This window comes from Hermetia illucens, chromosome 5 (genome assembly GCF_905115235.1).
Source record: "Hermetia illucens chromosome 5, iHerIll2.2.curated.20191125, whole genome shotgun sequence".
Classification (NCBI taxonomy): domain Eukaryota; kingdom Metazoa; phylum Arthropoda; class Insecta; order Diptera; family Stratiomyidae; genus Hermetia; species Hermetia illucens.
The window spans coordinates 103,931,031-103,956,467 of record NC_051853.1 but is presented as its reverse complement, the minus strand read 5'-3'; the positions used below and the strand labels follow the sequence as shown (position 1 = coordinate 103,956,467).

Below are 25,437 nucleotides of genomic sequence, written 5' to 3'. Positions count from 1 at the left end.
CTGGCAACGTTCCTCCAGAGGAACGTCAGCAAAGGCGTCAAAAACGGGCTAATGGGGGAACTATTGGACCGCATCTCCTTCTATAGGCGAACGTGCAGAAGACCATTGGAGAGCAGAAACAGCCGCACTCCCCGCTGAGAACGCTGCTTGCGTCAAACGGACCGCGAAACGAACTGGGGAAAAGTGGAAAGAGGACGAGGTGCCTGACTACTGACTACGGGGCCAGAGACACGTCTGTCAACCAAAAGCCAGGAGCAGAAAAAACGAGGAAACGAAGAAGGACTAGACCGTCGGCTCTGCTCATTAAGCCGATGGAAGGCAAGACACGTACGGAAGTCCTTAGTGAAATCTCCTACAGGATGAAATCCGAAGACAACAGAGCGGAGGTGTCTCCCATACGGAAAACAAGGAGTGGCGGAGTTCTCGTCGAACTTGGCCCAAAGACAACTAACAAGAATACGTTCTGCGAAGCGGTCAAGGGGTTATTGGGGGAGAAGGCTCTTGTTTCCAGCCTACAGCCCATGTGCTCTCTAGAAATCCGGGATCTTGACTACCTTACAGAAAAGGTCGAAGTGGAGGGGTTCCTTGAACCGACAATTCCTTTCCTCCCTTCCCCAATCGTTGGTGAAAAGAATTTCCTGATTTGAAGGCTCCCAAAGCGGGAGAGCGGCAGGGCTAGCCCGAAGTAATATGTCAAACGGTTCCAGGCTAGTTCTCTGAAGACAGGGAAGTGTTTAGTTGGTAGTCCGACAGCGTACTGTTGCGGGAGTCGAACACTCTGTGTGTAAACACATTCCCTACCTACCCTACTTCAAAAAAAATCGGTGTAGCTGTGTTCGAGAAAAGTGTGTATAGCAGACAAACAGTGAAACGATGACAAGGTTTGTTTCACATAAAACTTTGTTTTACACAAATTCTTAAAGATGTTCACAGGAACATAAAGTTCACAGTATATAAAATTTAGTTCCGGCTGACCCTGTATTACGATGGTCAGATGTAAGGAATGAAGCAGGCTAAACAGTAAAACATTAAGGCATAGAGTCCTCAGGACAATGTTAGTCCTAGTGAGGGTGGACGGCGAATGCCGAATAAGATACAACAATGAATGTATTGGTTATACGAAGAACCAAAAGTTCCCACCATATTAAAATGAATAGTTCCAATGGGTGAGCCTTGTAGAGCATATGGGCGACAGACGAATTCCCAAGTGCCAACTCAAAAGCAAGGTAGAAGGTAAATGACCATCTGGGAAGCTCCGAATAGAACACACTAGACAATGCAAGTCACACGCTGCTCGGATTACGAAGCTGGAGAACGTTCGGCCCGAAAGAAGTGAAAAATAAGATTTCGGAAAGCCACGAGCCGCCATCGGATTGCAGCGTCATAGAAGGAGAAGAAGGTCCTTGCTGTAAATCTACCTCGTACGGAGTCATGAGTAACAACTGCATCAAATTGCAATAGTAGCACCAATGATATAGCTAAGCGCGATTAAGCGGTTCTTTAAGGTAACCCAAAAAACAGAACAAAGAGGCGAAATTTCATCTGAATTGCAATGTCGTCGATTGTAGCTTTAGATGTAAAAAGTTGCCGAGCTAGAAATTTGCACTATAGCTTGGAAAGCTCTATTTGTGTATTTTCCTTTGGTGGTGTTTTTCGATGTTAATTGCAAACAATCCTTTGGTATGAGTTCTGGTCGGATGGGAGTTCACTAGGGATCATTGCATAATAGAGAAAATTTTTTATTAAAAAGGGAAGTCCATGTAATCAAATAGTGGCATAAAATAGTGATTAAGTTCCATTATCTCTTCTAGATGATAAGCACCTGAAAAAATGGAACATAAATATTCACGGTCATAATTTACAGCTATTGATTACGAAGGTATTTCCTATTTCTAATTTAATTCGTAGACGTTTACAATACAAAATTCGGATCGATGCAAACGTGGTCAATAGTATGCAATAAATGTCTCCGCTTTCAGTACGTTTTGCTCAGTTGTGTTTTTTTGCATCTTCTTGCCTGACCATAGAGGTGCTTATGCTGTAATAATTGTAACATGAATTATGAAGAGAAGCATGCTTTTCACAATAACATTATTAGGAAGATTGCATTATCTAGCCAAGGTTGTTTGAAATACGGTTAATAGTCTGTTAAATTCGATTCGACTGGAAACAATGGCATCTATCTTTCGATATCACTGAAATTCCGTAGCCCTTTTCGAGTTCAAATTGAAACGTGGAACAAGTGAATTTATCATTCCGAGAGTAGCTTCTACATATTACGGGTTTTCCTCCAAATAAAGCGGACTTATATGGTTAAGAAGAAAGACATAATCTGAAACGTGCTACAAAAATTTCGAGGCCGGCGTTTTTCCTCAACTTCCATATTCACCTGAGATGCAATCGTTTCTTGAAAGAGTCAAGGTAAAAATTTTGATCCGCACTAATAAACCGAAATCTGAAGAGTTATTACCTCACATGCACACCTCGCCACCGAAATGTTGGCCAATGCTTTCTAAGCTATTGTGGATTTCAAGATACAGAAGAAATTACACAGAAGCGCAAATTTTCATTTAACTCCGTATAACGCCACACGGCAGCCGAAATAATCAGCTTTTCGCGAATATGGTAAAATTTAAAACGAAGAATATTCGCACTATTACTTTCTATTTGTTGGGGCTTAATTGAGCATGGAATTCAAGGTTTTCTTTTTTTTGAATTTCAGTTTTATTACAGCTATGGCTGCGAATCACATACTTTCTTCGCTTGATCGCTACCAGCAAAATTCAAAATTTTCGACTTTTCGAGTGCGGAAGATAATAGATCACCGCCGTTGCCGCCAGCGTACTATAGTATAATTTCGTAATGGGTAGCTAAGGTAGATGTTATTGCAATTCTATCACCATCCATAAGCGCTATAAAAGGTATTTATCGAAGAAGCTCACATCCAGACACTTATTTGTTACGTCGTGCATATGAAAAGCGATAACCAAATGTGTTGATTGATGGAAACGTTTTTGATTGATTCGAACAATGATCCGATTCAAAAAGCGATCAGCAGACACTTTACGTATTGTACGCATTTGAAGGAAGTGAAAGTTTTTCTCTTTCCCAAATTCTATTATTTTGGCAAACGAGTTAAATTGTTTATAGCGGTAAGTTGAGGTGATTGCAGACAGAAAACTATACATGTTGATGAGTTCATTGATTGGGAGCCGTCATTAGGAGAATCTGGTTTCGCTAACTACTCGTACAAAAAATGAGGAAGTGTTTCGTGATAGGTTGTTGCCTTATTAAATGTGGAATGCGTTTTTGTCATCTCTTTCGAGACGAAATAAATATCAGCGTCTTTTGAAATTCACACATATTTTTAGGGTTTGGAATCAATAGGCTGTGATTTAATTGACTTTGTCCGATTGTGCAGGTTGACAGCTTTTGAAATCAAACAACAAATGAATCATTTCATTTCCATTGTGCCTACAAAATACAATAAATAATGTTAAAATGTTTTGATGCTTAAGCAATACATGCCATCTGATGAAGATATCAAGGCAGAAAAAAGATATTTTGATTAAGCTATTTGTTCATCTTAGTAAATGCATTCCGTTGTAGAAATTGAACTTTTCTGATGGGAGTTTCATTCATTGCCCCGGTGGCTCCCCTATTTAAATTGATGACTGCAATAGAGAGCGTATAATTCGTTGTCACTATTCCGACATAAAGCATTTGATAAAAGCATAGGTTCAAATACGAGTTAAGGGGTAACATCACCGTAATCGGTTAAAATTGGTTTTTGGTGGAAGTAAAAGTTGGAGGAAAATATTATTTAAAGATAATATTAACCATATCAATGGACAACAAAACCCACAAAATTTGCAACTAGCAAGTCGTAAATATATATACATGGGCTTTTGGTACGTCAGACTTTTCACTTTATTTGTATTCTATAATGGCTTGGAATGCAATAAGTTCAAAGAAAAAGAGAACTTTGATACTATATAAAATACTACTGAATAACTAAGTCAAAATAAAATATCCCGCGAAGCGAAGTTAGTTTCGATCAAAGAACACTACCTTCAATAAATCCATTGTTTCAGTAGCAGTATGGCATATTGCGCCATTCTGTTGAAACCAGTAATCATCCATGTCATTTCATCTAGCTCAGATGCCAAAAAAGTACCTGAAGTGGCATTCCGTTGACAGTTATTGTCGCAGTGGAACCATGTAGAGATGGGGAGAAAATATCAAAGCCTCGTAAACAGCACAAGGATATTCATACGGAATCCAGGCAGAAGAAGACACCATCAATTCAACTGACATATTTATCAAACGAAAGTTTACCTGAACAGCCACAGAAATGTATTAACGACTTCTATTTGGGCTAAGACAGACAGAATAGATAGGTTGCAAAAGAGATCGTTAACAGATGCATAGATCATTACAGCAAAAAGTGAGCTCAGCGTAAATTCTGCGTAAGGCCAAGGCAGACACTCCCCTACGGGACCTGGACCTTTCTCGAGCTCGAGAAAAGAAGAAGAACAGAACATAAAACTTTAAAAATTGTAACAGCGACTTGAATATCTAAGAAAATCCTTGAGCAAATGTCCGAAGTACTATAATGCGAACGAATTTTTCGGAAAATAAAGCTCCAAGCTTACACGGCATTCCAAATAAGACTTTGTTAGTGATTGTCAAGGCACAAATTGGTGTACTCAAAAATCTAGTCTGTGCATAAAAGAAGGGTTTTTCCTGCAAAGTGGAAGTATTAGTAACCGTGTGGTCTCTAAGTTCATTTTTGGGTCAAGTGCTCCAGGGGTGATCCACTCATCCACTGCCTTGAAAGGGGGGGTTTCACTGCATTCCTTAATGTGTGATCTACTCATTACCACTTCCATCTTATGATCAACTCGTCCACTGTTAACTTGTCGCAGAAAAGTGTTGACGAATGCTTGGAGGTTTAGTGTCACATTCAGTTTCCATATGCCAACTTAGACTAGTTGGTGTTGAGATAACCGCATTTCCAAACAAAGAAGCACCGTCGGTAAAAACCAAGATTCCTAGACACCCTCGGTAGAAACCAGGATTCCAAGATATACAAATTGATCAATGCCTTCGATGCTCTTCCCAATCATGCAAATAGGAAGAGTGCGGTGTTCCGTCAGACTGAAAACCTTGATATTATTTACTCAAATCGCTTATCTGCGAAGATCTAAACTCCCGTCTCTGTCGATCAAGTTTTCGACATGTCCCTTGATACGTTCAAGGATTATTTAAGCTATTATCTTTTCGACTGCAGACACCACACATATAATCCTTCAGTTGTAGCACTTAAGATTGAATGGAGGGGGCTGCCCTTTTTTTGGAATTTCAGATTCCCGGGATTTCGATATGAGACGAAAGAGCAGACCTGCAGGACCTGTAGTTCCGGTAAAGAATTGCTTTGCGAGGAGACCCTCATGCCCCCCGCCTTTATTCCGTTTGATATTGATGATCGATATAATTTCTCCTACATCTAAAGGAACAGTCCGTATCCGTGTGTTACGAAGACTAGCCATTCATCCAGAAGTGGTGGAACTTCACCGGATCTGATATGAGTTGAGCGGCTTGAGGAAGTGCTCCTTTCATCTCTTAAGCGAAAGATCTGCGACCACATGCAAGTTCTTTTGTGATACAGCTCTGAAATAATTACGATCTGTAGCAGTTTATATTTTCCTGACCAGCGCAACAACCAATTCCCTTTTATCATGGCGCACATTACGCTAAATTTGTATCTTTTGCATTATATCGGAAATCTCCATTGGGGCATAGCACTGCAGAATTCTGATACACCTTAATCTGGACCTAGAAATCTTGCAGTTAAAATCCTATCAGAAACCGACTCCCAGGTCAAATCAGATAGAGCGCAACTTGCGGAAACCGTCAGTAACAATCCACTAACGGTCACGTCTTCAGCTAGCTGATTTACTACAGAACAACAGCACATTGCCGAAAGACGGAGACGAATTCTCTTCAAAGTCCCACCACCATCTTACATCATATTTTGGTTAGACCCATATCGTCCAGCTTATATCGCTGAATTTCTCACTCGAATTGGTGAAAACGAGCAGTTTAGTGAATCTCCATAGCGTTGTCGAGAACGTGTTTATATTGTAGAAACCATGAGCCTATACGCGGGAATTTGTTAACGCTTCGGTAGCAGTAAAGTTTCGTTATTCGCTAGCCCACAAATTGCGTAGTAATAAAGACGAATAAATTTTGTCCGACCCTTACTCCCGATGAAAAGAAGCCTTTAACTCTGCGAGGTGAAACGAAATAATCAAGGCTTCTGAGTTAGGCACTATCAATCGTCATAGAATTGCCTCGGATAGGCTGTTGTGCTTCGATTTGAACGATGGATTTAAAGAGGAACGGACAACATATACGGTTCCACAAGGATCGATATTTTCCTCTGGATAATATACCATGAAATTTTTGAAGTTACAACTCCCGTTTTTAGCTTCGTAGAAGCCATAGAAATGACAATCGTGAAACAAGATATTTAGGATATACAAATTCTCACAAACGAGGTAATTTGGAAAATCAGATCCTGGCTTGAATATACCGGGCATAAGGTAGAGGCAGTCCTAATCACCAAAAGGAGAAAGGGAGCATTAATAAAGTTTGGAGTTGAGAAACAAACCATATATTCGTACATAGTGCTTAACTACCTAAGAGTCATGATTGACCAAAAATTAAACTTGAAACCTCATTTTGGGAGTTTAACAATGAAAACATTTGCAGTTACTACATTGTTAGCGAAAATGTTGCCGAATATAGCCTAGGACAAAGACGCGGGCGCTTTATTTCGAGAATTGTTAGCTCGATCTTACTTTAAGCAGCCTCTGTTTGAGCCCCGACATTGAAGCAGAAAACAAATAGGAAATAATATCCCTATACCGAGTAAGTAAATTGCGGATACTGTACGCCTATCAATGTCTCCATGTGGATTAAAAAACGGCATGAAAGAGTTGACTAAGTTCTGGCCCAATTATGATACTTAGCGGACATGGAGAATGACGACTCTCCCTGTTATTTTCAATTGCCTGAAATTTTCCGCGCACAGGGCGGAAGTGGGAATTGTCTCCGGGGTGCTGCTGTCGATCACTCGCTAGCCTCAGAAACAACTAGGTGTAAAAATAATAGAAGGTTATCCACAATATTCTCCGGGAGGAGGAAAATGATGAATAAAAACATCAGCCACAGTTGGTAACTGAACCTGCCCCACAACGTAATACTCATATGACAACCCCGCGGAGTAAGTGAATTCCTTCAAGCAGGTTTTAGTAAAAGTCTCACACAACAGTATGGCAAGAACTGAAAGTAAGTTATGAACTCTTCTTCCTTCCAATGACTAAAAAGTCTTGGCGTCGGTTGCAAAAGGAAGGAGTGAGTGCCAAAAATTATACACTTAAAAGGTGACTAGTGCACTCATGTATTTTTAGAAATACAGGCCAGATGCAGAGGACTAATGGTTTCTTCAAGGGCGGAAGCAAATTATTAGGCGCTGCCTCACGTCTGCCCTAGGTTACAGGTGGTAATCAATAACAATTTAGGTACGAGTTATAATAATAATAATAATAAACTCCGCCGAAGCCGGTCCCAAGCCCGGTTGTGAAAGGAGGAGGGATGGATAGCTTCAGTCTGAATGGCTGTACGCCACCGCAGCGTCTCAGGGGGTAGGTGAGGAAAGTGCAGGAACTTTGCAGTCTTGCAGATTACTCACTAAGGAAGCTATCTACACACCTGGCAGCTAGGGATAAAATGCACCACCAAAAAATGAGAAGAAGGAGAAATTTAAGGTCCGGTACGGATAACCGGCGGGAGTCGTCTGACTTGGTGACTGGGTCGGGCTCTCGTAATGGACAGCACGGCGTCGAAACCGCTAGTCGTGGGGCGGTTCGACGTCTAGACGCCACGACGACCAGGAGCACAGCTCCGCCTGCTGCAGCTGTTTCGCCACAATTTGTGGCGACCACTTCAGCAGGTTCGCGTAGGAAGCGGATGAAATGGACTGAAGAAATGGACCTCTTTATCATCCGCTCCTACTACCAAATAACGGCGGGGCGGGTACAATATCTTACCGCCCCTTGTTGCACCAGAGATTCGTCGAGCGTTTCCCGCAATTCGCGCACGTGACTGTGCAGCGAGTCGCAGACCAGTACCGCTTCATCACTCGCAGTGACACAATCCCGGCCACCATCAGGGAACGTGTTCGACTTGAAGTCATCGGGGAAACTGGTGACCGAGAGTCGATGGGGGCAGAGGCGGCGGCATCAACAACACCACGCCGCACTGCAGGCAACAGGTTCAGTACTCGCCGAAGCACTCTTCTCCACCGTCCAGTTGAGGTTTCCGCTGAGGTTCGGGACGAATTCCAAAGAGCGTGTATGGAATTCTCGGATATGGATCCTTTGCATAGGCCAGGTATTCCCAGGCTCTATGCATCTCCAGCAACTCCGGGAATTCTATCTCAAATCAATGATGAGATTGCATCTCGACTGTGTGCTGATATGTCGCTGCTGCAACTACAATCACTTGTGTATTGTGGTGCAGTTGCGGCTATTAGATTGCACGGTCAGAAGATTCGCTTTCGCGTTATTGGTTTGAGTGACAAAAGAGATCCACCATGGAAAATTCGTCTGGAACGTCGGCGGGACTCACTAAGGCGGGACATTGCTAGACTGATTCAGATCAGCACTGGCAATGCCAGCCGACGCTTGAGAAATAAAGTGCAGAGGGTTTACCGGAACTATGCCATCCCCTGTGAGACACCCGTAGTTGAAATTCTGGACACACTAAAACAGAAACTTTCTAGCATATGCAGTCAGTTACGACGGTATGGCGAAAGTTATTCCAGACGTGTCCAGAATGCAACATACGCGAGGAACCAGCGGAGCTTTTTCAGATCTCTCAACGAATCCCAACAGAGCGCCCAGACAATATAGTTCTCGGTGACGGAAGCGAAAGAGTATTGGGGTGGACTTTGGGGGTTACCTGCCCAGCATGCTGAGCATGCTGAGTGGATCACCGCCGAAGGCACCCGCGATGCCAATACACCTGGCATGAATTTCGCGGATGTTACCGAAGAGGAAGTTCGACGAGCCATAAACAGCTCGAAGAACTGGAGGGGCCCAGGTCTGGATCGGGTGCAGAATTTCTGGTATAAGAAATTTACCAGCGTACACAGTCGGTTGGCACGGAGTATAAATGAGGTCATGAGTCGGCCGGAGGAATTTCCACCTTTCCTCACTGCGGGAATTACCTACCTTATCCCTAAGAAGGACACGGTGCAGGACCCCGCAGACACAAGACCGATTACTTGCTTACCAACCCTCTACAAATTCATCACGTCCATTATTAGTGGAAGGATCAATGCGCACCTCGAGACCAACAACATTTTGTCCGAGGAGCAGAAGGGCTGCCGAGTTGGGTCAAGGGGTTGCAAAGAGCAACTCATTATAGACTCGGTATTTGTAGGACAAGCAACTAGAGGCCAAAGAAACCTCTTCATTTGCTATATCGATTATGCCAAGGCTTTTGATAGCGTTCCGCATACCTGGCTAATCGACATCCTACATCTGTATCGCATTGATCCGAAACTAATAAAGTTTTTGGTGACAGTCATGGAAGGGTGGCATACCACCTGTCAGTCCGTACATCTGAGGGTGCTAATACCTCAGAGCCCATCCGTATTCGGAGGGGCATCTTCCAGGGGGATTCATTGAGTCCTCTTTGGTTTTGTATGGCACTGAACCCCCTTTCATGGCTACTGAATGATGCTAGAGGGCATGGTTTTGCAATAAAATATGGCCTACGTGCTAAGTGCGAACTGACACACTTGATGTACCTAGATGACATCAAGCTGTATGCTGGTACTGACAACCATCTTAGAAGTCTGTTGCGAATAATAGACATGTTCAGCCGTGATATTCGGATGGAGTTTGGATTAGACAAATGTCGAATCCAAGCCATTCGCAAAGGTCATCACGAGCCGCATGCCGGACATAGCATTGGTGACCTCCACATCGAAGCTATGACCGAGACAGACTTCTACAGGAATTCTTCTAGGTAGGAATTCTGCAAGGAACCCATGCTCGAGTTGGTGATCTGAAGGAAGCTCTGCTGTCCGAATTCCTGCGACGTGTAAAGCTGGTGCTGAAATCGCATCTCTCGGGGAAGAATAAAATAAGCGCGTTGAATGTATTCGCTATCCCATCACTGGCTTATGCATTCGGAATATTGCCGTGGACGAAGACCGACTTGGAGAACGTCCAGCGGCGGATACGGACAACTATGTCAAAATTCCGGATGCATCACCCAAAGTCTGCCGTGGAGCGGATGAACCTGCCTCGTGACATCGTAAGTAGGGGCGTGGTTGACGTGGCGGCACAACATCATCGCCAAGTCGACTCGCTGCGCGCTTATTTTTACAGTAAAGAGCAGGAGAGCCCCTTACATGCGGCTGTCTGTAAGGCAGACTGTGGACTGACTCCACTTAACTTGAAGGATCGATCTTTCAATCCTCTGAGTGGGGTGAAGTCGGACCAGGAGCGGATCGAGGAATGGAAGTCGAAGGCAATGCACGGTAAACACGTGAATTGTCTTTGGCAGCCATTTGTCGATTTGCATCTGTCGAACAGGTGGCTGTGTGCTGGGGAGCTCTTTGCTGAGACGGAGGGGTTCATGTGTGCCATTCAGGATGGCGTGGTCGCCACCCGAGCTTATAAAAAGCTCATCATGAAAGAACGGGTGGAGAACGACCAGTGCAGAATGTGTGGTTCGGCGTTAGAGACGTTGGACCATCTCATTTCTGGCTGTACTGTTATGGCACCGGTGCAATACATCACCAGGCATAATGCTGTATGTAAGGTCATCCATCAAAACCTTGCATATAAGCATGGGCACGGGAACATGTCCGGTTTACCAATATGAGCCGCAAGCAGTACTTGATAGTTCTGCTTACAGCATGTATTGGGACCGGCAAGTTCTGACTGATCGCCATACCGCACACAACAAGCCTGACGTACTGCTAGTTGACAAGACGGGTCGCTCCGCGTATATTATTTATGTTGCTATCCCCCATAATAGCAACATTGAACGGAAATACGTGGAGAAGAAGGTGAACTATGAGCCATTGCCTCGGGAAATCAAAGAAATTTGGCATCTCGAGCGGGTGGTTGTAGTTCCCATAATATTGTCAGCTACAGGTACTGTACCTAAATCCCTCACGGCTTCCCTTGATGTCCTGGGACTTTCGCACAGTCTGGTTCAAACCATGCAGAAGTACACCATTCTGCATACGTGCTCGATGTTGCGGGGGGTACTCGACGGATTCTCCCACTGACCTACCACCGGCCACCACCACCAGTGCCCCTTTAGTTTTTAAGTAGGTAGGATCGTCCGAGCCTAAATGCTTGGCACTTAGTGCTAGTATTAGGTAAAATCCGACATCTGCCGAGATTGTGATAACTCGGAAAAATAATAGACATTGGCTCTACAACCTGAATCTGGGCCTTGTGTCAGAGCATTTCATTCTTTTCATTCATCTACTGGAAGCAAGGCTGGCAAAGTTATAGGAGCGCCATTAAAAATTTCTGGAAGAAGATCGCCGTTACATAGAATTTGGTTTGACTACTGCAGCCTATAATACAAAGACGTAACCCCAGGAATTTCATAGGCGACTCAGGACTCATTTGGCGGTAGCAGATCAATTGGGAACTATGAAGAGGCTATTCTTATTTTCCTAGGCCAAAGTGGTAAAAAGGCCCCCTGGTGGAACCAAAAACTGCAAAAACTCAGGAAATCAACCAGAGGAGAACAATAAGAATGAGAGTGGTCAATCTTCCGGAACTCATAGCAAGAATATAACAAGCTCGTAAAATGTTCGAAGCGAGATCTCTTTAGATCGTACTGTGAGGAACTGGAAGACGAGAGACTCTTTTAGAAAGCCGGATGGAATTTTCACGCAGTTTAGTCTGCACGGACTCTCTTGGAAGTACACCAATCGGAAGAATAGGTGTCACAAATGGATGAAAGGGAATTGAGAGTTTCTGTGAACCTTTCAACATGAAAGTGGGAGCAATAGCTATCACTAAAAAAGCGAGGGCTACTGTACTGTCCTTTGAACGTTTCAAAGCACTTGTTATGGACGGCGTCTATCCAGCGATGCTCAAGCAAAGTAGAAAGAACCTAGAGCAATTTCCTGAAAAAATTTTCCAGAATTTCTTTCTTTGGGCTATGTGCCTACCTCGTGACAGAAGGTTAAGGTAATCCTCATACCCAAGCCTCCCCAGGCTGACTATTCAAATCCCAAGATACTCAGACAAATAAGATGAACATCACTTTCGATGGAGTGTCTGGAGAGGCTGGTTGAGCGTGGAAATCCTGTAAGTCTGCTCTTCACTCTTTGGTTTCAAAAATAGAGGTCGCAACTCTGAAATGCGAGTATGTGGTGGGAGGGTTCATGGAGAATGAAAGAACCTTTTACTGTGAGCCTGCTGTGTTAACTCAGTGGATGCTGAGAATTGATAAAAGGCTACCTCAAGGAGGTGGGCTGTCGCCAATTCTGTGGACTATGTTGATCAACTTATTTCGGAAAGGTGTATAGCAATATACAAAGCATGGTTATTTTGATTGACATTCGTCACTCAGGCATGCACTTTCAATAAATCTAAATAAAATCACAAAGGTATTATTTACAAAATGGACGAAATTGAATGGTCTTTGCCTTCCAGAGATTAGGGGTACAATTCTTAAACTCTCTAGATAAAAAGCTTCTATGGAATAAACATGGATGAAGCGAGTTTTCACAACTTATGGGCTGTTTAGGTGGACCTTTACCTCGTCATGGGGATTTAGGCCTCAGGTAGTAATGTGAATATATGTATGTTGCTATCATTGGGCCGATGTTCGCTTATCCATCATGTGGTAGGTTAAGGTGAAACAATGTAAACTACTCGCACTGCTAAGAACTGTGTCTGGATATTATTGGTGCCATGAGAAAGACATTTATTCATTCGGAGCACTGCCGCGAGAGACCTTCATAGAATATTTCAATTACACCTATTGGGGAATAATGGACGTAAGTTGCATAGGGCATTGGAGGAATTATTGGGAGAACTGAATCCAGTCATCGCAATGCCTTCTGATTCTTGGATCCCCAAACAACCGTTTGGTGAAAGTTATAAAATTACCTTGAAACGCAGAGAAAACTAGGACGAAGCAGAACAATGCGTGGCAGGATATACTGACGTCTTCTACCCAGATGGCTCAAAAACAGAACAGGGCTCTCGAATAAAAAGAAGGAGAAGTAGACTTTTCCCTTGGGATAATATGCAAAAGTTTCTCTCGCTGAAGTATATGCCAAGCGGTTGAATACCATGCGAATCCCCATCTGTAGTGATAGTCAAGTTGCATTGCAGGAATGTAGAAACCGATTGAACTCTATTTCTAGATCCAACACGATGGAACTATTCTGCTCGATCTGTGTGCAGTAGTGGAAAATGAATTTCGGATGCCTTAGAAAACAGGGTTCAATTTCCCCCATATCTGGATCGGACCCAGCAATTGGAGCGACAGTAGCATTGACTAATGCTGTTATTAAAAATTGGGTACAAGGTTCCCATAATGGGAGGTGGCAGAGCCTTAATGCTGCTAAACACACCAATTTTTTTCTGTCAGAACCAAACAAACATACTGCAAAATTTATCCCGTCGAAAAGCAGGAAAACTTGAAGGAGTATTGTGGTCACTAGCTGAGTATATGTTCAGAATAGGAATTCTCCAAGATGATACGTGTCCATCGTATAATGAGAAAGCGGGATTCACGGAGCACTTTCTATAGGAGTACCTATCTATGAACTCATCAGACATCAGATTTTTGCTGGTAATATACTAATGCAATGATGTAACGGAAATCCTGTGATACATAAATGATCAGAGTGAAATTATGCGGTGTTTCCAACGATTAATTAATTGAAGTAATAAAAACTTGTTAGCACTGATGAAGGGAACAAGTGGTTCCCGAAATATCGGTATTTGCAAGAATAAATACCCACACCAACGAAAAAGAAACAACAAGTTTTTATTACTTCAATATAAATGATTTCAGGATATACCATAATACGGGGGACGAGAGTACAATGGGCAACTAGGATTTGAATTCTCAGAGGCTTTGCCTCTCCTCCACCTCATACACACGTATACACACACCACAACCTTTCATCGTTTCGTGCATCTTATGCAAGCAAAATTTTATAAATAGATATTTTAATGACATGAATTTTAAATCGCTGACTACAGTTAAAACCAGTTGTAATCATCTTCATAATGCATCACTGAAATTTTTCTTAAAAGTATCTTTTACTTTTCAACTTCACGGAAGTTATACGCTTCTATTTCCTTTCCTAAACACAACCTGTGCAGCTTGAGATATAAATATGGAAATAGAAAAATACCTACAGCAATCTAACAAGTAGCATACGCAGAAACTTACTTGCAACGAATGCTCTAGTGAATATATAGCCCAAAAGTTCATTTTTACCAACTTTTACACACTAGCAAGGAATAAATTAGTGATTACCGGACTGAGGAAATTTAGCCGAACAATTTATAATTCATAAAGCAAAAACGGTGAATTAAATTGGCTGCACCAGTAGCGGAATTTCCGAGATATTGATGTGCAGAATGCGATACGGAATGCATACGTGCTGCTTTGTTGCCTGCCTTTCTCTTGAAAATTTTTCAAATATTTCACACGCAATATATCTTCTGGCAATAAACTATTTAAAAATTATAAAAAATGGACTTAAAACCATTTTTAATGAGAATCACGAGTGTTCGGCTCTGTCTAAATATTGATCAGACGACACCAAAATATTTTCGAAAACATTACTTTGACCTTTAAAATAAAAAGATTCGCGGCCGGCGTCATCAGCTTGGTATGTTTTTTTTAACGAGCTGGTGTTAATGTTTTCTGATCAGAAATAGATTTGATTTCTCCAGTTGAATGGCTTTTGCAATAGTTTTAAATAGTTTAATTTTGCAAATTGCCCAATCACACGTGGGCTCACTATTGTTCAAGAATTTTTCATTTATCGTCGAGTAAAACTCGATTAAATTGCTTCGATGTTCAAACTAGCGATTGCTCGTGTGCTTTGTGTAGAAAAGTAAATATATATGTATAGTATGTGATACATATACGTATATACAAGTTTAACCTAGAAGTACAGATTGCAGTAATAGAGGGCATAACATAGAGAACGATAGTGAAAAGTTTTGTGAATATCTATTAACAATAAAGTGATCGTAAACCGAAGTTTCAGAATGTCCGTATCACTTTACACCATATTACAATGAATACTCGTATTCTGACAATCTATTCTATTTGCCAATGCACTCAATTCAAGTTTGTTCTGAAGAGTACCGAATCTAGAATAGTGCTTTTGCCTTCACGGTGGAGGTTGCCTATTATTGCACAATCCCAAAGAAGTACTTAATCAAAAGAGATACATGCAGGAATGCAAATTTAGCTATTTCATTTGTTCTTCTAATATATGTATATATTCTCAAGTAACTAGATCTAGTTTATAAACAACTTAGAAGAAGAAGAAGAGAAGCATCCCATTGTACAAGCGCGGAACAACCTGAACTTGAAGATAGTTGCATTATCAAATTTTGGAGAAAAACAGCGAAGACGCATCTAGGGTTGTTAATACGCTGAGTGATGTCAAGTTTGGTCCCGCCATCGTTGTTGTTGATGCCTTTCATGCTCTGCCCATTTATGCAAATAAGAAGAGCGTAATGACACATTAGGGCTAAGACTCAGTGAGAAAACAAGCAGACAATCCGTTCAACCTCATCATTTTTTCTAACTGAGGTAGCATGAAGGCCGTTGCCGAGGACGAGACGAATGTGCGAGTATAGTATGCATAGTATGGCAACAGAATGCAGCACTGCCAAACTCCATTGTGGATTTCAAATCCCTCTGAAATTATACTAGTTTCGCCTGAATTACCGTCCGGGCGTAACACACCAGATACATTCCCTGCTGAAGAATTCTCAGAACCGACGAAAAGCAGATCAGAGGAGATCTAAACTTCCAAAACTGTTTCACAATGACCCGAAGAGTGTTAATGTGGTCAGTACATACAGAGCCAGAGTGGAAACTAACCTACTTTCTGTTGGTCAAGTTTTCGAGTTGTCTTTTAGTACTCTCTCGCGTTATTTCATCGAAATAGTTGTCACACTAAAACCGGGCGCCTTCTCAATGATCATTTTTCAGTTTCGTACAATTTACCAATGAATGGAAGTACCAACTCTGCAGTAGCTGCTCGCAGAAGTTCCACAAGGAAACTGTCAAAATTGGCAGCTTTAATCCATTCAAATGCGTTGATAACAGGGAGCGGCAGAACTTCACCACATATCATACAATTAATAATCATGGTCGAACACTCCTTTCTTCTCTTCAGCTCCTCATTGTCGACGATGGGCAACTTCTCCCCCTTCCTTCACCAAAAACCACCAGACTTTGTTCCGAGATGCTAGTCATTGGCTGTAAACTTCTCACGAAATTATCTTATAAATTATCGAAATCTCGATGAAGTGACGCAGCCTATGATAACAGAAAGGATTACTTGCACTTTGCCTGGTCGGGTTGATTTTTTCCTGCTGTACTCGCTTTCAAGTCCGTGCATCGTCGGTGGCCTTCCGCTCCCAAATATCCCTCCAATTCCCTTCAATAGGAAACAGGCGAACACCCGATTTCGTTAGTTTTTATTCTCCATTTGCTATTTCTTTCCAAGTTCCTGTTTATGTGTTGTTCATTTCGGAACAGTGGGCCTTTTTTCAATTGCCTGTAGTTGTACCTTTCTTGTCTATATCGAAAATATCCATTGATGTATAAAGGCGCGCAACCGTGGCGCTAGTGTATCTGCATCAGAATCTCGTAGTTAAGATATTGTCAGCAACCGATTGCTAAAGCACAAGAGCGCGTCTTGCAGTAGCCACTAGCTCAGTCCGACACCATTGATTCACGCTAAGTACCACTAAGCTCTCCAGAATACAAAAGCAGAATGCTAAAAGAGACGAAGGATACTTTCGAAATCCCACCATTTCACCTTCCTAATGTTCAGCAGGTTGAGGTTCGCGCCTAAGTTGTAGGAAGCGGGTCCTCGATATCATTGACTATGAGCATGTCTACATTAGAGAAACCAGTCATAAACCGTTTTTGATAGCCAAAGACTGTTGGCGTCAAGTTATCTTTGTTGCGATAGCAAGAGAAATTTACAAATTCGCCTGATGCTAGCACACAGAACACGTAGTGAATATTTTACGGGCTGCATTGAGGTAAAATTTCAGAGGAATTTGAAGTCGAGAGCCTAGAGCGCCAATGTCACCTTGTTCTTTTCGTCATTGGTCATTATATTGCCTTAGCTCGAGGACGTGCAACTCTTCCGTGGAATATAACGACTTTCCTTGTATACCTTGATCACGCTGATTATATTTGATATCTGCTGCTTTCTTATCGAGTCATGGAATCTGGTGAAATGACTCTAGATTTAGAAAGTGAGATATTGTCGAACTGAAAATAAACACTAGCAACTGAAGTTTCCAGTCTGACGTGTCATCAGACATTAATGGCCAAACCAACCAGGGTGCGATCAATTTGTCTACCTTAGTAGCGTTGTTTCTACCAATAGTGGCACATACTCGATGCTTTTGACACACCAATAGCACTAGATCGGCTAAAGTTAAGGTTGTCTCGCGCACACGTTTTTGCTGCGCTGATATGTGGGAATAGACCATGGAACCTGATTGTCACTGTTACTTGAAGGCTCCGATCCTTCTTCAACCCTTGCCTCCGCTAATGAGCAGGACAATGCAACCTCCATACATACATCTCTCTCCCTGTTGTCTGAGGCAGACAAAAACTGGATCCTCCTTAATGGTTAAGTGGTCAGGTGTGAACAAAAGCTTTTGTGAAAGGTATACCGACGACGATTTTCACTGCGCTACGTAATGCAATAAAACATATCGAGGATAAAATGCTATTCATAACAAGGATTACGAATGTCTTCGAAGTAAGTGTAATGATTTATGGAATTTGGAAACTTCAGGGTTTTATGTAATAACAAATAACAAAGGAACTACAGGGGGCAGAACATAGCTATTCTCACCGATAGCCAAGCAGCGATCAAGGCACTTAGGTCCAACCAGGTGAACTCTAAACTGGTATGGGAATGCCTTGAGAGACTGAATACACTCGGCTCGTCCAACAAGGTCTGGATACTTTGGGTTCCAGGCCATGCTGGGCTGGAAGGCAATGAGGCAGCGGATGAACTAGCCAAGAAGGGAGCAGGGATGCCTTTATACGGGCCAGAACCCTTCTGTGGAATCGGAAACGGTTTCATGGCTATGAATCTAAGAAACGAAGAAAAACGGTTGAGGGAACTATATTGGGCGGGCCTACCAGGGATGGAGCAGTCCAGGGTGCTTATTGGGGGATACGAACCCATGCGCACAAAGGATTGCTTAAACCTCACCAAAAAGAACCTCCGAATCATAGTGGGAATTCTCACTGGTCATTGTCGGCTGAACTACCACCTAGGGAAGCTAGGGATATCTACGGACACTGCCTGCAGGTTCTGTGAGGAGGAGGACGAAACCTCTATGCACGTCCTGGGACAGTGTCCAGCACTTGTGCAAAGTAGGTCGATACATCTGGGAGAACACTTAATACCAGATGCAAAGCTGAAACTTCTGGAAGTGGGGAACATACTAAAGTTCCTAACGGTTACTGGCCTGCTTGAGATACTATGATCAACAGGTACACTATAACCAGTAAAAGGGGCACAATAGTTCTTCAAGGACGCGGTGCGACTTTCCCTTAACAAAAATAATAATAATAACAAATAAGCAAGTTTCAGCATTTACGTAATAATATTAATAAAAGAAGGGCTCAATCTCTATCCTTATAAACAGTCTAATTTAAAATGCCAATTAGGACATCTTGAGATAAAAGTGCGCAGTATTATCATAGTATCTTGAGAAAAAAGTACGTGAAATCGAGTTTCTTTCTTTTTGAATTTCAAATAATTTGAATTCATCAAACATATATGGAGGGGTGTTATGCAATCTAAGTAGACGAATGATAGTTGACTGTATATTAGGTGAAGGTATCGGTAGTTTTCGTAACAATATTATTGTTTTGACTGAATGATGCCTGTAAATAAGACTTTTTTGGGGCATTTGAAAACTTTATGTTGGAAGCATCAAACATAATGAAGTTGGCAATACTTAACTTTAATACTCATTGAAACAAAGCTATGATCAGGGATCATTCTTACCAGTTTTTTAAAAAGCGTTTTGAAAATGTGATTGGATATTTAAAAAAAAATGTGATATACGCCAGAAATGTTCTTTTTCAATTTGATGACGCAAATAGCTGATTTTCTTACGCAGCGGCATCTACGCAAAATTTAAATTCAAAGTTTCCTGATAAATATTTATTTCCTTTCACTTTTAAATATTGGGTTGCATTTGAGCGTTGACACAATGTTCATTATTCTTAAATTTGCATTTGGTTTTCACTCATTAAAACATGATGCTATATACTAACAAACTCACCTAATTTCTGTTGATGCTTCAACTAATAGCCTAACACAGTCAATGCATCCACGTGCCGCTGCATAATGTAAGGCCAAAGCGCCCCCACTAGGCCGATCTATTGGCGAAATGCTTCCATTGTGGACGTTTTCGAAAGTGTCCACATGCGAATGCATTTTTGAACCATTAAAGTGTCGTGAATTCGCCACGAAATTCCTGAAAAATGAAGGAAAACAGCATTGTTGAGATGAAATAAATATCACATAAATCACAAATAAACCGAATACGAGAAAATTTAAAAGTTAATTGAATTCAAGGAAAAGTATTTATTACTTTTAGACCCCTCATACTAACCACGCTCCAAACTATTGTATGGAGGAAAGGGGTGAATTCTGATGGAGCCGTATACTAGAAATGCTCATTTGTTTGATATAGAAAAAAGTATTACGAGTTCAGTGGTAATGAAAATGGTTAATTTTTTTCTTCAGATCCAAAGTAGAAATATGAAGAAAAATATCTTCAACTTTTTCCGAATAATATAAATTCCCATGAGCCTTCATAGAAATTGATAATGACCCAAATATTTGTATCATATTATCTTAGCCTGAGATAGATACTTCAGACAAAACATAGAAAAAGCTTGCATTATTAATTAAATTAATTCTGATATGTAGACTGTATAATATGATGAGACAGCATTGGGTTTTTTTAGAGGAGCGGTACGCATTAAGAGAGCTGTCCCAGAATATAAAAAATTTATGGAAATTGATGATTGCATTTAATTTTTTTTTTCTATGCAACTCTAAAATAAAACAAAAGAATTAATCAGAATATAAATACTCTTATAATCAAATTCAGGATTAATTTCATTCCGCCAAAGATTCCAAAACGTGAAACGTTTTGATCACATCCGAAATGCCGATATCCGGGATCGTTATGGGGTTGCGCCGATCGTGGAAAAATTGCGAGAGAGGCGTCTTCGATCGTATGGTCACGCAATCAATCAAGCTTCTTCAGGTAAAAATAATATAATAATGTACAATCCATGTGTTTTTAAGGTTTTGAAGGGGGGCTCCCCATAAATACGAAAGAGGAGTGCACGATTTTTTTTCCACGGAACATAGTCATGTGGGGTATTAAATGAAAGGGCTTCTCACTTTTAATATTTCAGGAATTTACCTGAAAACTCCCCTTAAGCTCATCCTAGAAGTATAAAATTTGGTAATATGGGCAATAATATAAGACATAATTCCCGAAAGTTTGAATGCAATTATTAACAAAGATATTGAACGTTAAATTTTTGCGTTTCAGGTAAATTGATTGCACTCTAAGACGTGTATGACGTCATCATCATATAAAGTGAACGTTTTTCTTTTTTGGCTGTTTTTAGTTATTTGAATGTCACTATCAATAACTGGTGACAGGCATGTGTATGTATTTGTATGTGCTAATGGAGTTTGCGGATAGAGTTCAAAAAGTTGGACATGTTTGTACGTATATAACATATACTTTCGTGTATAGAGTAAATTGGAAATGCGCCAAGGTGCGTTAGATCAATTAGCTGGAATGTTTGTTTAACACAATATTTACATATTCCTTTGATATCTATTGTACATACATGTGTATATGGTATTTTGGCAAAATATGAAGCAATATTTTATATTCTTACCTATGAACGAATGGAAAAACGAGCATAGAGAGCTGTTCACATAAGATACAGACAAAACGTTGTTTTTTACTTAGAGAAACCAAAAAAGACTAGATTTTCTTGAAATTCGACATTCTGGGTTTGAATAAGCTAGTCGGCGACTTTTTTTCTGCTTTACCTATGGCAAACGCACTTTCGACGTAAATAAGATCCTCAGGAGCAATATATCCTATAGCCTCGTCACTAAAAATAAAACCACTCCCCTAATTGACTACACAAAACTAGTTTCTAAGAACCAACCCCTATGTCAACAGCTGTCCTGAGACTCCACACAACCACCCCAGTGCATCAATTCTGCCAGAATATCAAAAACCCGTAGATAGCGAACAGAATAAACAGCTAAAAGCCAACTACTTTAGCCTTAGCAGATAAAATCGATACATCCAGTGATCCCCTAATTGTTAAAGTCGGAAATGGTGGAAACTTTACAACATAATATTCAAAGTCTATTCAAAAATAAAAACTCCCTTGAATACGTTTCTAATAGCCAAAACTTTGATATCCTAATTCAAAAATTTCCAATAACAACGAAAGCTGTGCGCATACCACGATCTCTAGTGCAGTGGCTGATATAGAAATCAAAATCTACATTTAATTTTTGAAAGTGCATTATCAATCTAATCATGATATTTGCATAGCCACTATAAAATATCTAAATTAACAGTTGCTTCAATCTACTTTCGATCAAATACCTCAAATGATATCTTTCGAAAAGAGACTGAAATACTTTTCTTCTCTTTAGAAAATAAATCTAACATTATCATTGGTGGTGATTTTAATGCCCGCAGCAGAACCTATGACGATTCAACGACGTCAGCGAAAGGCAGAACTCTAAATCGTCATGGTTAGTTGCTTCAAATTCATACCCCTAAATCACGGTAATCCTAGTCAAACCCACACTGTAGTCCATGATATCACTACGATATGGAGCGGAAGTCTCTCCTGGGGAAGCAACGTTTCCTCATTTAAAATGAGCATCACAGCGTAATCACCATCCAGTACCACGACCTCAGACATAGCTCTAAGCATGCCACAGACTGAAATTCAATATTCCAGACACCTGTATCGATAATACTAAGCAAACCATCCAACCGCAGGATTCAAGGTCGACATTTAAAGTAAATGGAAAATGATTCAACCGAAAGGCGTTTTGGGAAACTCATCGAAAAGTTCTTTTCCAAGCAAAACAAGCGACATATAACGCCTTCACAAATTGCCTAAACGGAGCTACCTACTTAAAAAGCACTGGAAAGAAACACTTACTGACTTGTGCTGATAGTGCCCTTACTGATAGTGCCTGAGATGGAGCGAGGGCGTGGGACAGGACACCAGACAGCTTTTAGGGATATCGAATTGGCGTAAAACCGGGATGCCTGGAGTTCCTTATTAACGCAGCCTAGACAGGATACCAATTATTACGTCGGTGATGATGATGAAGCCTAGGACACACTACTTTGATAGAGTTCTGACTAGCGCGTGTTGGAAGCAAAAGCCAACTCAAGAAGAGATTTGACCCTATATTTTAGTCAACATATTTTAAAACGATCGATTACTGCTGGCGTCATAGGCTCTATCCTGACATTCAGGTCCTGCGGTTCAAAGTAATTGTGAGTTAGCATACTCACCGAGGAGCTGCAGACCCAGAAAACAATAACAACAACATAATGTATAAACGATCATTTTAATTACCTTTTGACATTTTTGATCATAGGACGGCGTTTAAATTTCCCGAAACCCTGACATTAAATAATATTTAATAATAATAGGTAAATTCTCAAAATATTAAAAATAATCCTGACCATTTTGTTATTGTTTGCCTATAGATTGCGGGTCCGGCTAATATACATGCCCACAACGTGTGCTAACAAATGTAATTTGTGCATTTCAGGGGTGAGGAAAATGAATGCATTTACAACTAATGTAAAGCAGCTGATCGGATGCTTCATTGGGAATCTTTGTGCGTGCATGCATTTTAGTGAATTGATAAATGTTTGGAGACTGAATAGAAATTTAGAAGTGTAAGCTGGAAAATTGAGATAGCTGGAGAATTTCCGTCATGGAAAAGTGCGCGCTTTCTAGCCTCAAATTAGTGGACATTTTCCGCTAACTGCGGATTATTAAGATGAGATCTTGTTTCGGTAATGAATCTAAAAATAATTCGTATGCGTTAATGAAGTATTGGTAAAGATGTCTTATGGATATAAGCAATTAAAATTTGTTAATAAGCGTAATCTTGCGATGTTTCCAGCGATTACATTATTTGAAATAATTAGGCACTTGCTCCCGAAACTCTGCCATGCTATTAACATAGTATGCTGGTCCCAAGCCCAGGTGAAGCAAGGTTTAAGGCAACGTACTCTATACTATCATCAGTAAAACAAAAATCAAATGCTGAGATCAGGGAAAGAGATAAATAGAGTATAGTTGGAGTTATTCTACTACGCTAAATTCTACCTGATTTGCCTTGATGACAGGTTCCGCCACAGGCCGACCAAGAAAATGCATACAGTGTCGTTAGAAACAAGATGATCGGATTGAGTCACAAGCCTCGGAGAAATACTAGGACGTCTACCCCCGGCTCCGGTCCTATCGAAAAATGGGCAAGGGTTCTTGACGCATGGACGGCGTCAGGACGTAAGCAAGTTAGTCCGAACAAAACAAATATGTGTCTGCACGTTGGTACCCTAACTGGAAAGACCGAGGAACTCGCAAGAGCCCTTCGGGAAAGGCGCATTGATATTTGCGTTCTTCCAGAAACGCGATGATCTGGTGGCAAAAGCTGCAACATTGAACGCGGTAAAAATGGCTACAAACTTCTCTATTTTGGTAGCCCACACACTCAATATGGTGTTGACTTTGCCATCTCAGAGGGTTTCCATCATGCCATTGAAGAAGTCGAACGATTTGATGATCGGCTGCTGAAGATCACCATTATATTATCACTATTCACTTCTTCACCGCGTACGCACCACAGACAGCTCGACCTGATGTCGAGAAAGATGCCTTCTGGCAACTTCTCAATGAAAAGACTTGTTAGGTGCCTGCTGACCGATATATCATCATTGCTGGCGACTTTAATGGTCATGTGGATGAAAAGGCAGACGGTAACAGGTGAGATCATCGCACCTCAACATCGGCCGTTAATTACTGTCCTGCGAATTAGGCCACCGATAAAACAGGACTTAACTGTCATCGCAACTGAAGCCGAGGAAGCAATAAAACGAATGAAATCGCGGAAAGCCACAGGACCTGACGAGATCGCATCTGAGCTCTGGAAAGCGAAAAGCTGGGACCCAACACTGTGGCTTAGTGAATTCTTTAATCCGGTTATTCAGGAAGGAAGAACACCATCTGACTGGCAAGAAACTACCACTGTTCGAATAGTGAAAGGTAGTCCAGCAGAATGTTCAAATTACCGTCCGATCCGGTTACTTTCCCATATCATGAAGAACGCATTCTTGACAACCGTATTCGCGAAATCGTTCAAATATCCATGAATCCAGCCGGATTTGTCAGAAACTGTGGAACTACTGACAAAAAACACGCTGCGCGTTTACTTGTGGAAAAACACCTTGAGAAGCATCGCCCTCTTTACATTTCATTTCTGGATCTAGAGAAAGTGTTTCACCTTTTGCCACACGAACTCATCTGGTATGCTTTACGACAGTACTTCGAATCAGAAGAACTCGTGTGCTGGGTTGAATTGCTCTATCACAATCCGAAGTTCGAAGTATGGCGAGTGTATCAAAACCGCTTCATGTCTCTGTTGGTGATCATGAAGGAAGCCCCACTCACCACGCCTCTTTGTTCTTGTTATGGACATCGTCACACAGGACATCCAACCTACACACTGCTTTATGCAGATGATGTTTTCCTAGCATCTAATAGTAAACATGATCTCGAGCAACTTGTCCAAAAATGGAATGATCACCTCATGCAACCCGGTCTCAAATTGAAACTAAACAACGCTGAATTTTTGACGACCGATCCCCATGAAACAGGCACAATCACTGTCAGCGGCAGTGATCTGCCCAGAACTGAGCGATGTAAATACCTCGGGTTAAGACTATCAGCCAATGGAGAGCTGCG

General features: G+C 41.3%; 1 protein-coding gene across 2 annotated transcripts in view; it reads right to left on the bottom strand.

Moving 5' to 3' along the window:
- Nucleotides 1-25,437, bottom strand: part of LOC119657105 (espin) — a 198,603-nt gene that overhangs the window by 135,385 nt on the left and 37,781 nt on the right. For both annotated transcript variants that reach the window (XM_038063863.1, XM_038063862.1), the window contains exon 2: nucleotides 19,662-19,856. In XM_038063863.1, the coding sequence (XP_037919791.1) occupies nucleotides 19,662-19,856 (195 nt within the window). The remainder of the gene's footprint in view (nucleotides 1-19,661; nucleotides 19,857-25,437) is intronic.